The sequence below is a fragment of the Ranitomeya variabilis genome, chromosome 2 (genome assembly GCF_051348905.1).
Source record: "Ranitomeya variabilis isolate aRanVar5 chromosome 2, aRanVar5.hap1, whole genome shotgun sequence".
Taxonomy (NCBI): domain Eukaryota; kingdom Metazoa; phylum Chordata; class Amphibia; order Anura; family Dendrobatidae; genus Ranitomeya; species Ranitomeya variabilis.
The window spans coordinates 377,427,770-377,442,155 of NC_135233.1; the positions used below are offsets into that span (position 1 = coordinate 377,427,770).

The 14,386-nt window shown below is 45.5% G+C and overlaps 2 protein-coding genes across 2 annotated transcripts in view; one reads left to right on the plus strand and one right to left on the minus strand.

Moving 5' to 3' along the window:
- Positions 1-14,386, minus strand: part of LOC143806107 (complement factor B-like) — a 144,615-nt gene that overhangs the window by 63,399 nt on the left and 66,830 nt on the right. The window contains exons 6-7 of the mRNA XM_077286064.1: positions 2,765-2,898; positions 1,147-1,285 (exon numbers count right to left, since the gene is read on the minus strand). Coding sequence (XP_077142179.1) covers positions 1,147-1,285; positions 2,765-2,898 — 273 coding nt within the window. The remainder of the gene's footprint in view (positions 1-1,146; positions 1,286-2,764; positions 2,899-14,386) is intronic.
- On the plus strand, positions 9,773-14,227 carry LOC143808949 (uncharacterized). The gene is made up of 3 exons (XM_077292126.1): positions 9,773-10,191; positions 10,278-10,399; positions 11,465-14,227. Exons 1-3 carry the CDS (start codon positions 9,773-9,775, stop codon positions 12,451-12,453), a joined length of 1,530 nt encoding a protein of 509 aa, XP_077148241.1. The 3' UTR covers positions 12,454-14,227.

The following is a 14,386-nucleotide window of genomic DNA, read 5'->3' on the forward strand; positions in this document are numbered from 1 at the left end:
TGTGCCATATACTACGTGGCTGTGCTATATACTACATGGCTGTGGCTGTGCTATATACTAAGTCCTTCAGAATTCCATGAGACCACCAACTTACAGGATATGTTAGCCCCTGGAGGACCCAGGCAGTAGATATTGTCATGTTTCTTATAATGATTTTATCTGTCTATAGAGATTAAACATGGCCTGGATAGCATTATCCATCAAAACTTTATTAAGTTGGAGGTGTTAAAATTGCTCTACAGTGATGTGAGTGAATACATTATATTCATCCTTTCGCTATGACACCGAAAATATATTTCCCCAAAATATGGGATTGATGCAAATCCCAATATTCATCACTGACCACTGGCTCCAAAAAGTCTAATCAGAGGATGAGAGATCAAAGGAAGGTCTTTCGTGTGGAAGCGTACTTCCCCGCCTCTGCGTAAACAAATCTCAGACTTGATGTCATTTTTCCAAGCAAATCTCCCTGATGTAATTACCTGGTCACTGCAGGAGGCCCCAACTTCAATTGAGATGGAAGTGTCAGCGATTTCGCACTTCCTAGCTATGATTAGTTTTTTCTTTCCCCCAGCTATAATTAGTTTCTCTCAGTCACAATTAATTCAATATGAGGGTGATATGTCCTTCCCAACTGTTTTGTGTCTTCAGCAGTAGAAGGGTTATAATAATGACCAGAGGAATTATTAATCTGGTTCTCAATTTTGGACAACCCCTTTTTTTTAAATGGGTCTCTTCACAATAAGCTGACCACAAAGTGTAACGAGTCAATCGACTGCAAACTGTAGAGACCTGTCAATATATGTTGAGTTTCTCAGCCACACCGCCACAGGGGAAAGTAAGAATTACACAGTTACAGTACTCATCCAAATAACGGGATGTGTGTGTAATGCATAACCGGACAGGTCGTCCAAAGTGTGAGACGCTTCCTTTCAACTCTGCGATTGGGAGAGGAGGATCCCAATCATGGGTATATCCTCTACTAAGTCACTGCTCCAAATTAGGGTATTTGGAGATGGGTTTTCTACAATGGAGAACCCCTCCTATAGTCCTCTACATTGTATTCTATTAGTTCTTAATTGTGATTGGCCATGTGATTGCATATAGTTAGTAAAGTTATTGGGAAAGCAACGTCATCTCCATTACCTGTGTACTTAAAGGCTTTAATCTTCTCGATGACTGCGTCAGGGTCCGTACTGTCATCATCAGACAGCAGCACAATGGGTTTTACATAGGAAGCATATGAGATGACAGCATAGCGAGGGGTAAAATCAAAACTGGATATCTGTAAGAGACAACGAGTTACGTATACTGCCCCTATTCATCAGATCAGAACCATAACAGGTCAAATACATCTTCTATAAAAATGAACGCACTGCAAACAGTAATCTTACTCATTATGTCCAGGTATATTACAACTGTGATTGCTGTCCTGATGGATGTACGTAGTGTAGGCTGCACACACCGACATCTATCCCTTTATTATATCACACGTCAATATATCTGCCTATTGGTTTGTTGGGCAATTCTAGAGTCCAAGAACTGAGAGCCTAAAAATATGACTTAGTCGGAACTTAGAAGTAAAACTACGGTGTGTGCTTTTTTTTTCTAACCGCTTAGGCCTCTTTCACACTTCCGTTTGTACAATCTGCACAGGATCCATCAAAATGTTGAAAAGACGAATCCTGTGCAGATTGTAAAAAAACGGGTGAACTGGGCCCATTTTTCTGACGGACCCGTCGAGGCTATGTGCACCTGTTGTGTATCCGCTGCGAAAACGCATACACAACACAACCCATGTTAAAAATAATAGTAAAAAAAAAAAAATCGCAATATTCTTACCTTCCGGCGTCCCGCACAGCGTTCCCAATGCTCCCGGCAGCTCCCTTTCCCAGTAATGCCTTGCGTGACAATGACCTCTGATGACAGCGGTCTCGCGAGACCGCAACGTCATCGGGTCATTTCGCAATGCATTACTGGGAACGCCAGCTGCCGCGAGCATCGGTAACGCTGCGCGGGACGCCGGAAGGTAAGAATATTGCGATTTTTTATTTTTTTATTATTTTTAACATTATATCTTGTTACTATTGATGCTGCCTATGCAGCATCAATAGTAAAAAGAGAGAAAGAGCGAGCGAGAGAGAATTTCCCTGACTGGAAATTCTTCAGCGGATGCTCAGTTTCAAAAGACAGCATCCGTCGCTGGATTCCTGCTTTTGACAGTCAGCGACAGATCGCTGAGCGATTTTCCTACGTACAGAAAAAACGTTCCTCTGTGCGTTGTCCCCGCCCGTCGGACAGCAATTTTCTGACGGATCCAGTGCATGACGGATGAAACGGAAGGCCATCCATCACAATCCGTCGCTAATACAAGTCTATGAGAAAAAAAATGGATCCAGCAGAAACATTTGCTGGATCCATTTTTTTCACAAAACGATGCATTGTGACGGAAAAAGAAAGACGGAAGTGTGAAAGAGGCCTTAGATGCCATTGTCACTAGTAACCGCAGAATCTAAGGTGTTTGGATCATTCACGGATTCCGACACCTGCCCTGCATGGAGGAGGCTCAGACCAGGGCCTGGTCCACACACTCCCTCCTGGCATGTGATATACATCTATGGAATCTGTCCCTAATTGTGTCTTTTATATTTTAACAATCTAAAGCCAATGACAGACAGTAAGCAAAGTCTAACATAAGGCGAGTCCTGCACAACACCCTAAGAGGGACCGGCCATCACTTGTCTACTACTTATATTCTCCGTACCTTCTCTATGAACACTTCACTGATTTCCTTCGCTGTTTCAAAGTCTCTTGGTCCGACACTTCTAGAGGTGTCTAAGATGATGAAGATGTTCATGAGGCCTCCTTTGTGTACTCTTATTTTCCGATCAGCCTCGCCTATGGGAAGAAGGAGAGAAAATTTACCACGAAAGGTATTAGGACATGTATATCCATCTAATGTGAGCGACGGATGGGAGCCCCAGAGCCAGGACAGAATATGGCTCCTGATTTGTGAAGTTTTTAATCATTCCCATTGCTTCCTCATCAACTGTTTAATTAGAACCATCTTTAAGAAACAAGATTCTAGCATATCGAGGTATTACTGGTACATACTTGTCATGGCGCCCCCTACTGTTCTTTGATTCCCTCTCTGAAAGTCCACTATATGCGTCCAGTATTGGTGGTCACACATGCTCAGTAGACCTATCCTCCACAATCTACTTTACATGGGTGGCAGAGTCATTTCTGGCCTTGGTTAGACCAGAAAATAAGAATCAATGCCCTCGACATGGCTTCTTCCAACAACTCCTGGATACCTAGTGAAAAAAAAGGCGCCTTGTTCTTTTGGAACTGGGAAAGGAGAGGTTATATCTCCAGATTCCATTTACAAAAAAAAAAAAATGTTGAGGAACAGCCCCTTCTATCACACTGGTCTATTTTCACAAATTTCCATGGCGTTTTCCTTAAGGAAGTGTCTTTATGGGACTGTTTAGATGGGGCAAGGAGGGGTTATTTCGTTCTTTTCATGGAGGAGGGTTGACCTGTACTTGCAGATCTGTACAGCTTTGTCTACAGTACAGTATAAAAATTATTTATACTTAGAAAGTATCGTACAGAAGTAGAAAAAAAGTCTGCTCTCTTCCAGAAACAGCGCCACACCTGTCCACAGGTTGTACATTCACGTCAGTGGAGCTAAGCCACTGTACCTGACACAGCCCATGGCAAAAGATGGAAAACAGCTGCGTTTTTCTGATTTTGGACAATCCCTTTAATACATTACCTTTATGTCGTAATGGTAACTTTTATGTTTTTAGGGAGAAGAAGGAAAGAAGCGCAATAGAAGTGCACACACAGCCATTTATATTGAATGTGAAAAAAAGCTTTATTGAGGCCAAGTTAAAGTGCTCATAACCATAAAAACATTTAAAAACATAAAAAAACATACCCAAACATACAGTGGGGCAAAAAAGTATTTAGTCAGTCAGCAATAGTGCAAGTTCCACCACTTAAAAAGATGAGAGGCGTCTGTAATTTACATCATAGGTAGACCTCAACTATGGGAGACAAACTGAGAAAAAAAAATCCAGAAAATCACATTGTCTGTTTTTTTATCACTTTATTTGCATATTATGGTGGAAAATAAGTATTTGGTCAGAAACAAATGCAGCGCCCCAGAGTCCTGGTCGTTGCAGTACTGTGGCTCCGCCGCTAAGGGGGGCTATGGTACGTTTAATGGCACTGAAGGAGTTCATCTGACCAGGTATCACATACACCAATACATTTCACAGTCGGGCCTCCAGGGGGAGCTAAGGGTACTATTCATTAGGCCACTCCTCACATACTGGTAAAACTGGGGGTCAGGCAGGAAGTTAGAGAGAACGCTGACTGGGTTGGAACCAGGCAACACCTTGTGGCAGAGGGTGTTGCAGGGGAAGATTCGGTAGGGTCCCGGTCAGGGGTGGGATCCTGACAGAGGCCTGGCAAACAGAGAGAAAGCTACGGGACCGCGCCTGCACTTCATAGCGGCGGTGCCCTAAGAAAGGACAAGAAGCGAGATTTATTGTGCTGAGTGAGAAACGAGATCAAAGCAAGAAGGAGAATACCAGTAGGAGTCGTGCTGTAAGATCGAGGCAACATCCTACTGAGGCGTAAACAACCGGCGGCCGGAACGCCGAGGAGGTACAGAGCTCTAAGCCATACTTCAAACCAACGGCAGGACAGTCAGTCACAGGCGGGCTGTCTCACCTAAATCACCTACGCAGACATAGGGGGCAACCTTTGGAGAGGGGCGACTCTAGGGTCCCGGAAGAGCTCCGAGCCTACCCGTCATACGGGTGCGTCCCAACCATAACACCTGGGAGGGACGGAAGATTAGCAGAAGATCATCTAATCGAGTTGTGAGGGAACACGAGAAACAGACACAACAGTTGTGGGGACTATCCCGTAAGCACAGCAGGGGAGGACCACAACACATAGCGCTAGCAGGAAGGCACAGATTTCCACCTGCAAGGAGAACTCTGGAGGTGCCATTGGACCGGCCGGACTTGCGCAGCCTGGTGAACCGTATTCCGGACTGAGGACCCGGAGACCTTCAGTAAAGAGGTAAAGAGACTGCAACCTGGTGTCCTCGTTATTTACTGCACCGCACCACCACCACTATCCACATCTATTACTGTACGCCCCTCAGCAGACTCACGGACCGGGTCTAGCGACCGTGACAACCCCAGAGCAGAGACTCAGAGGCCCGGTACCGGGTACCCCTCGGCCCTGCGGCAGTGAAGGTGAAGAAGGAGCTCAACCTCGGAGAAATGGCGGAGCCAGGTGCATGCGTTGCCGCCGAATGCCAGACAGCGACGATGAGCACCAAGTGCCCGAGCAACGGCGAGGTGATCCCGGCTTGCCCTCACCCATCAGAGACGGACTCGCGTCCACCGCCCGTGAAGGACCTGAACTCCTGGGAGCCGCCAGTGGAAGAGCCGAGCCTACCTATCCCAGCCACGGAGCCTTGGAGGGCGGAGCCACGTCAAGAGGCCACTCCGGAAGAGCCGCGGTCCGGGCTGCAGCCGATTCCAGTGTCCTCGTCAACGGAACCGATCGACATCGGTGGAATCACCTCAGGCGCAGGTATGGACGGCACCCCTACTCCCCCGGCCGATTCTGCTCTCCCGACCGATCCGGCTCCCCTGACTGATCCCGCTCCTGTGACCGCTCCTCACCCCAGCAACAATAACCGCGCCTTTACGGTGGAACGGGTGGTCCTCACCCCCGACGTGATGGGGAAGCTGGTACCTCCCCTACCGACCAAGATGGGGGAACCCATAGATGTGGGCCCAGATGGGGTGATCCTCCGGTGGGACACCCCCTGGAACGAGCCGTATGGAGCTCCGGGGGAGAGCCTCACCCTTGCTGTGCTCACTTGGGAACAGTATAAACAATGTCTAATCCAACACTGGAAAAACCGAGACGAAACAGAGCAATCTGATATGCCGAAGACGCAACGCAGGAAGCCTGCGCACAACAGGAACGACGTGGTAAAGCAGGGGACTGTGCTAGCCTTCCACCCGAAGAGGGGTTGGGGCTCCATACAGGAACCGGGACTACCAACTGACGTCTTCGTTACTAGCTACAACGTAAAAACTCCCTGCTGCAGTCGAGATGGTGACCCATTGCAAAGGGGGGATCAGGTGACCTACACTCGCCGCCGGAATGCACAAGGATGGTGCGCTCGGAACGTCCACCGGTGTGAGCCTGAGGGAGCGTCACCTGTTGCCGCGACCCCGATTGATCCAGATTTGACAGATCTCGTTACTATCACCACCGTCCGCCTTGTAGCAGCCGCCGAGCTTGCAAGCAGGGTCAGCCTTCAAATCCAAGCACCGGCTGATCTGATGGCACGTGAGAGACCAACTACCAGCACAGGTGCTGCATCGGCCGGGGATAGAAGACCACCCCCTACACTACAAGATGAGTAAGCAAAAATGCTTTAATGATTGTAAATAGTTCATTGTTTTTCTCTGCTATTTTGCTGCTAAAACCCGTTTAGGGTTACTCTTAAAGGGATCCCTTTGTTGACCCGGGATCCCTATTGTTTCTTATTTTTGTTTGTTTTCTACATTTGCACAAGTTATCAAGAACTGCTGAATCATGAACAATGCATGATACAAACTCCTTGTATATAGTTTGCACCAGTGCTCTCTACTGGTTTTATATAAAAGACGGACTCTTTGCGAAGATACGGTTCTTGGAACTTGCACTGGAGTCCTTGCTGCATACAGACTTGCGGCTTGAGAAGTTGCACTACCTCATAGAGACTTGGTCCCCTCTTAAAGGGGATGTTCACATCTTGCACTTATGTACAGTGTTGCCTTAAGATGGTTAGATGGCAATAATGTCTTGAAAGAAAAAGTAATGATGTTGATATGTGAAAGTTAAATGTAACCAACTAGTTGATTGTAAGAAATGTTCAATAATGTTAATAGGAGAATGAGGACAGGAAGTGAACCCGTAGGGGTTAGTGGTGAGTCCTCTTAGGAGCCATACAGAGATGGCTCAGTGATCTCAAACTGAAAGAAAAACATGTTCTATACTGTGTATAGTAGTGGAAGGACAGTAGGCTCGGGCAGAATGGGGCGGTCCTGTAAAAGAAAGGAGAGGCAGTAGGTCTGGAGCGGTTAGGACAGGCGGTCCTGCAGACGTAAAGTAGGAGAATGTAGCACAGTTGCTTAAGCCTGGAAGGCACAGATTTCCACCTGCAAGGAGAACTTTGGAGGTGCCATTGGACCGGCCGGACTTGCGCAGCCTGGTGAACCGTATTCTGGACTGAGGACCCGGAGACCTTCAGTAAAGAGGTAAAGAGACTGCAACCTGGTGTCCTCGTTATTTACTGCACCGCACCACCACCACTATCCACATCTATTACTGTACGCCCCTCAGCAGGGTCACGGACCGGGTCTAGCCACCGTGACAACCCCAGAGCAGAGACTCAGAGGCCCGGTACCGGGTACCCCTCGGCCCTGCGGCAGTGGGGGCGCTACACAAACAATCAAGATTTCTGGCTCTCACAGACCTGTAACTTCTTCTTTAAGAGTCTCCTCTTTCCTCCACTCATTACCTGTAGTAATGGCACCTGTTTAAACTTGTTATCAGTATAAAAAGACACCTGTGCACACCCTCAAACAGTCTGACTCCAAACTCCACTATGGTGAAGACCAAAGAGCTGTCAAAGGACACCAGAAACAAAATTGTAGCCCTGCACCAGGCTGGGAAGACTGAATCTGCAATAGCCAACCAGCTTGGAGTGAAGAAATCAACAGTGGGAGCAATAATTAGAAAATGGAAGACATTCAAGACCACTGATAATCTCCCTCGATCTGGGGCTCCACGCAAAATCCCACCCCGTAGGGTCAGAATGATCACAAGAATGGTGAGCAAAAATCCCAGAACCACGCGGGGGGACCTAGTGAATGAACTGCAGAGAGCTGGGACCAATGTAACAAGGCCTACCATAAGTAACACACTACGCCACCATGGACTCAGATCCTGCAGTGCCAGACGTGTCCCACTGCTTAAGCCAGTACATGTCCGGGTCCGTCTGAAGTTTGCTAGAGAGCATTTGGATGATCCAGAGGAGTTTTGGGAGAATGTCCTATGGTCTGATGAAACCAAACTGGAACTGTTTGGTAGAAACACAACTTGTCGTGTTTGGAGGAAAAAGAATACTGAGTTGCATCCATCAAACACCATACCTACTGTAAAGCATGGTGGTGGAAACATCATGCTTTGGGGCTGTTTCTCTGCAAAGGGGCCAGGACGACTGATCCGGGTACATGAAAGAATGAATGGGGCCATGTATCGTGAGATTTTGAGTGCAAACCTCCTTCCATCAGCAAGGGCATTGAAGATGAAACGTGGCTGGGTCTTTCAACATGACAATGATCCAAAGCACACTGCCAGGGCAACGAAGGAGTGGCTTCGTAAGAAGCATTTCAAGGTCCTGGAGTGGCCTAACCAGTCTCCAGATCTCAACCCTATAGAAAACCTTTGGAGGGAGTTGAAAGTCCGTGTTGCCAAGCGAAAAGCCAAAAACATCACTGCTCTAGAGGAGATCTGCATGGAGGAATGGGCCAACATACCAACAACAGTGTGTGGCAACCTTGTGAAGACTTACAGAAAACGTTTGACCTCTGTCATTTCCAACAAAGGATGTATTACAAAGTATTGAGATGAAATTTTGTTTCTGACCAAATACTTATTTTCCACCATAATATGCAAATAAAATGATAAAAAAACAGACAATGTGATTTTCTGGATTTTTTTTTCTCAGTTTGTCTCCCATAGTTGAGGTCTACCTATGATGTAAATTACAGACGCCTCTCATCTTTTTAAGTGGTGGAACTTGCACTATTGCTGACTGACTAAATACTTTTTTGCCCCACTGTACATATTCAATATCCTCTTGATATGGGGATATGAAAAAAGTAGCAGGCTACCCAGGGGAAGATAACCCCTAAAGACACCCCAGTGAGTAACACACAAAAATATGCATAACAATATTAGAAATTGCACGTGCATCTGTTTTAGGCTCCGGTGTTATGCCTACCCTCTAATAGAACACTATCAAACACTATAAAAATCTAATTATGCAAAAACTTATATATAATGGTATGGCTGGTGACAAATGATTATATGCAAGTAAGTCAGAACTGTTACCTCCTGAGCCGTGTATAGTACTCGGGTGCCTGTGTCTCATAATAGAGATAACATCCGTTCGTGCGCTATTCCGGTCACCACTGCTACTGCGCACAGGAAACCCGCCCCCAAGCTTATGCCTGCCAATCCAGCCGGTCACCGCTTATAGTTTCGGCTCTACATATGGCAATTAGGTCTGCGCATGCGCTAGGATATTCCGGACATGTCACTATCAAATACACCACTGCTACTGTGCACAGGAAACCCGCCCCCAAGCCTATGCCTGCCAATCCAGCTGGTCACCGCTTCTAGTTCCGGCTCTACATATGACAATTAGGTCTGCGCATGCGCTAGGGTATTCCGGGCACGTCACTGTCAAATACACGCCCTTGGCCCGCACCAGTGCTTGCGCTGGGGGTTAAGGGTGCAAATCTTCCCGGTTTGGGAAGTTACCCCGGCATTCAAAAGTACCTGGGAAACGGGATTGGCACAGTGTTCCAGGATCATCCTTAATCTTTTATTGCAACATGACAATGATTTATTGTCGACATTAAAACTAAAAATCAAGAATCTAGAAGCACAGATGATGAGCTATGATCCTGTAACACAGGTCCAACCATTTCAGAAAAAACTTAGAGACACCATTACTAAATCTGAACAGGAAATTGTGGCAGGAAAGAAGGCGAAACTACAGCGTGACAAACAGGATTATGAAAGAGGTACAGCCTTTAAATGGAAACATTCAGGCAATAGGAGACCGCAATCTACTTCAGCTCACACGAGCCTAGGAGCAACAGGCGAGCATAGTCTGAGTGATTTTTTTAGTGTCGGATACAAGCGACACGGACGGAGGACAAGGAGGGGGAAGCGTAACAAGACAAGGCAGGCGACCACGCTAGCAGCCAGCACAGGGGCAGAGAAAGGGTGGCAGACGCCAGAAGTAACAAACAATCAACTACAGATTATTAATCTGTCCAAACATACATTATCCGAAGCGGAAAGGTCAGTGCTCCAGAGGGGTCTCACCTTTTCCCCATGCTAGTAACAGACAAGTTCACCATTATTAAGGACTTATATCTCTGTTGCAGAAAAAGTATCTTAAAAGCACTTCATCATAAACCAGAAATTTTACCAGATTCATCGATAGCAGTGGATAGACGGGTCTTTACGGATCTCCTGGATCTTCTCAATGAGAATGACACAATCCCAGGTAGGAAAAATTTTCCTCTCAAATTGCCCTCTACTACAACTCCCCCTCTGTCTCTTGTACCCTTGGTTAAAACCTTTTTTGAGGTGGTTAAAGCAGGGATACAAAAATTGAACCTTAGCCAAAGTAAAGACCAAAATTTATCAGCAAGAGACAGAAGGGCCCTGGCTGGGCTGAAGTCTAATAAAGATTTTTTAATAAAGGAGGCTGATAATGGGGGCAATGTGGTCCTTTGGCCAATCGACATGTACTTGAGTGAAGTGTCCAAACAGTTGGGAAATTCAGGGAATTATGTGAAGTTGCCCTCTGACCCTACACAGATTTTTAACAGCAGACTTGAGCGTTTGCTGGAAGCGGCATTATCAGAAGGGGTAATAAAGAGGCAAGAGAGGGACTATATATTTGTCAAGAAACCTGTGGTCCCTACATTCTACCTTGTACCAAAAGTACATAAAGACCTGATTTGCCCCCCCGGTAGACCCATTGTATCGGGTATTGGGGGCCTAGGAAAAAGAGCCTGTGTCTATATAGATTTTTATCTGCAACCAATGGTACAGGACTTACCATCATATATAAGAGACTCTACACAGCTTATTGAAAAACTGGGGGGCATTCAACTACCGGAACAGGCCCTACTGGTAACAGTGGATGTGACCGCATTATATACCAACATAGCACACGACGATGGTCTAAGAGCGGTAGATTTTTTTCTTAGGAAAGAACATTCTGTGGATCTTCCTCACAATGCCTTCCTCTTGAGCTTACTCAAATTTGTATTGACACATAATTATTTTGTGTTTGATTTTTCATTTTACAGGCAGGTATCTGGTACCGCGATGGGTGCCCGCTGTGCTCCTTCCTTCGCCAACCTATTCATGGGTTGGTGGGAGGAGACCGGCGTGTACCCGTCGTGGGCCTACAGGGAAAACATTTTGTATTGGTTTCGCTTTATAGATGATATTTTCTTTATTTGGACGGGCTCGAGGGAGGGTTGTGAGGAATTTCTATAGATGTTGAATAATAACTCATTAAATATTCATTTAACCTTCCAAATGTCCTTGTCTGCAGTGGAGTTCTTGGACCTAAGGCTTATTCGCCAAGGGGACACCATTTTCACAGATCTTTACTGTAAGAGTACGGCTGCGAATGGACTACTGGACTACAGGAGCTTTCACCCCCACCACTTGAAGAAAAATCTACTGGTTGGACAGTTCTACAGAATCCGTCAAGTGACTTTTGTTCTCAGGGCAAGTCGCTCTCAACACGTTTACAGGCAAGAGGATATCCTAGATCTATTGTCACAAATGCTTTACAGCGCACTAAAGCTATTCCGAGAGAAAAATTGCTACAACCAACTAAAAAGCACTCAGACAATAGCCTTAGATTTATTTCACAATCACTGGAACAATGTCTCGGAACTATTTAAACAGCATTGGGATATTTTAAAGACCGATTCGAAGGTAGCAGACCTTTTACCGGAGTACCCCCTGTTAACGGCAAGACGAGCACCTAATTTACGGGACTCTCTCTCTAGGAGCCACTTTATTAGGCCAACAATGAGAGTGGGCAGAGGACTCACTTTAAGGGGCATGTACCTGTGTGGGGACTGTAACATTTGCCCATTTGTAAGTAAGGGCTCCTCTTTCACTAACCCAGGAGATGCATCCGTGCATACTCTCAGGGACTATATGAACTGTAAGACAATGAATTTGATTTATGTGATTGTATGCTCCTGCCCTATGGTATACGTGGAGCAGACTTCACAGGAGCTACGTAAACGTATTCAGCAGCATATTTCAAATATTAATTGTGCTAGACAGGATTTATCTAAGGGCAAAAATATATCCACGGTCGCTATGCATTTCTTACAGGTACATTCCAGCAGTACCCATGACCTACGAGTACAGGGGTTACAAATGGTTCCGAATAATCTTCGAAAAACAGATCGACAGGGAGAGCTTCTTAGACTAGAGGCGCGCTGGATATTCCAGCTGGGCTCAGTCGCACCAGGAGGCCTCAATGAGGACCTTTTATATACGGGTTTTCTGTTGTCCTAAAAACTATTTTTGGTGTAAAAGTTCAATATGTGAAATAGTGACCTCAATAACAATTTAGATTTATTTGTTATAGTGAATAGTAGGTAAGTATTGGAGCTATTGATTGATTTCGGTATTAAGTATCTATAATAAAAGTATGGGGGTTTATCTGGTTACGGTCTAGAGGAGTTCTTTTGGAATAGGTTATCCCATGAGTATTTTTGTCAGTGCTATGCATACTTACCATGTTGCATATGCGGCCCTTAATCTATATTGTAGGTGAATTTATTCACTATTTGTTTGTTATTTTTCTCATTAGTGGGGGCAGCACTTAGATATATTTTGGATAAGCATTATGACAATTTTGGTTAATTTTAGGCAAGGGAGTATATTTTGAAGGCTAACACCTGCACGAGACGGTGCCTCCTGTATGTAGCCATCTAATTATGCTTCTCTGGCACTGCAGATGAGCGTGTAGTGACTTATCTGTCACTTTTTTTGCGTTGTGGATTACCGACCATACAGCGCATGCGTTGCCTTTCCACCCACAGCTCAGCATTAGCGTTGCCTAGGATACTAAGTACTGCAGCACAGCGCAAGCACTGGTGCGGGCCAAGGGCGTGTATTTGACAGTGACGTGCCCGGAATACCCTAGCGCATGCGCAGACCTAATTGTCATATGTAGAGCCGGAACTAGAAGCAGTGACCGGCTGGATTGGCAGGCATAGGCTTGGGGGCGGGTTTCCTGTGCGCAGTAGCAGTGGTGTATTTGATAGTGACATGCCCGGAATACCCTAGCGCATGCGCAGACCTAATTGCCATATGTAGAGCCGAAACTACAAGCGGTGACCGGCTGGATTGGCAGGCATAAGCTTGGGGGGGCGGGTTTCCTGTGCGCAGTAGCAGTGGTGACCGGAATAGCGCACGAACGGATGTTATCTCTATTATGAGACACAGGCACCCGAGTACTATACACGGCTCAGTATAAATCTTGGCACCGGACTAGTGCTGTCATCCATTCAAGTATTTTGAATTGACCTGACCCAGACGGACCGCTCCACAGACTAGTGATTGCCGGACACAGGTGCCGGCAGTCACTGGTCTAAATAGTAAGTGCACTTACAACATATATACCTGACGTCACCATTGGTTTGATACTTCCCCTGACGAAGCTACCAGGAGTAGCGACACGCGTTGGGAGCTAGCGGGCTACACCATCCTCAGTGAGTATAAATGGCAGCTAATTCTACCGAGTATCATGGGCAGTGCATGTAGTAGGTATTCCGGTGGGAGCACCCTCATTTTCAATATACAGAACTATGGATTTTACAACTTATGCTAATAGATAAGCTAGTATTAATTTTGTGCAATAATTGTTGCCAGACATGTCGTCTATTTAATGTTTATTAGTTTATATATGAATTTTTGACCCAAGAGGTAACAGTTCTGACTTACTTGCATATAATCATTTGTCACCAGCCATACCATTATATATAATTTTTTGCATAATTAGATTTTTATAGTGTTTGATAGTGTTCTATTAGAGGGTAGGCATAACACCGGAGCCTAAAACAGATGCACGTGCAATTTCTAATATTGTTATGCATATTTTTGTGTGTTACTCATTGGGGTGTCTTTAGGGGTTATCTTCCCCTGGGTAGCCTGCTACTTTTTTCATATCCCCATATCAAGAGGATATTGAATATGTATGTTTGGGTATGTTTTATATGTTTTTAAATGTTTTTATGGTTATGAGCACTTTAACTTGGCCTCAATAAAGCTTTTTTTCACATTCAATATAAATGGCTGTGTGTGCACTTCTATTGCGCTTCTTTCCTTCTTCTCTCTTGACACATGTAGTTTAAGCGCATTGGTAGCACCAGGCTGATAATATTGATAATATTATAGTGGTGCCCGCTCGACTTTCTATCTTTGCCGTAACTTTTATGTTTTT

Coding starts and splice junctions, on each gene's coding strand:
- LOC143808949 (XM_077292126.1), top strand. CDS start 9,773: ATGATGAGCTATGATCCTGTAACACAGGTCCAACCATTTCAGAAAAAA. Junction 10,192..10,277: donor ACATTATCCGAAGCGGAAAG/GTCAGTGCTCCA, acceptor TCTCTGTTGCAG/AAAAAGTATCTTAAAAGCAC. Junction 10,400..11,464: donor TGAGAATGACACAATCCCAG/GTAGGAAAAATT, acceptor CCTTGTCTGCAG/TGGAGTTCTTGGACCTAAGG.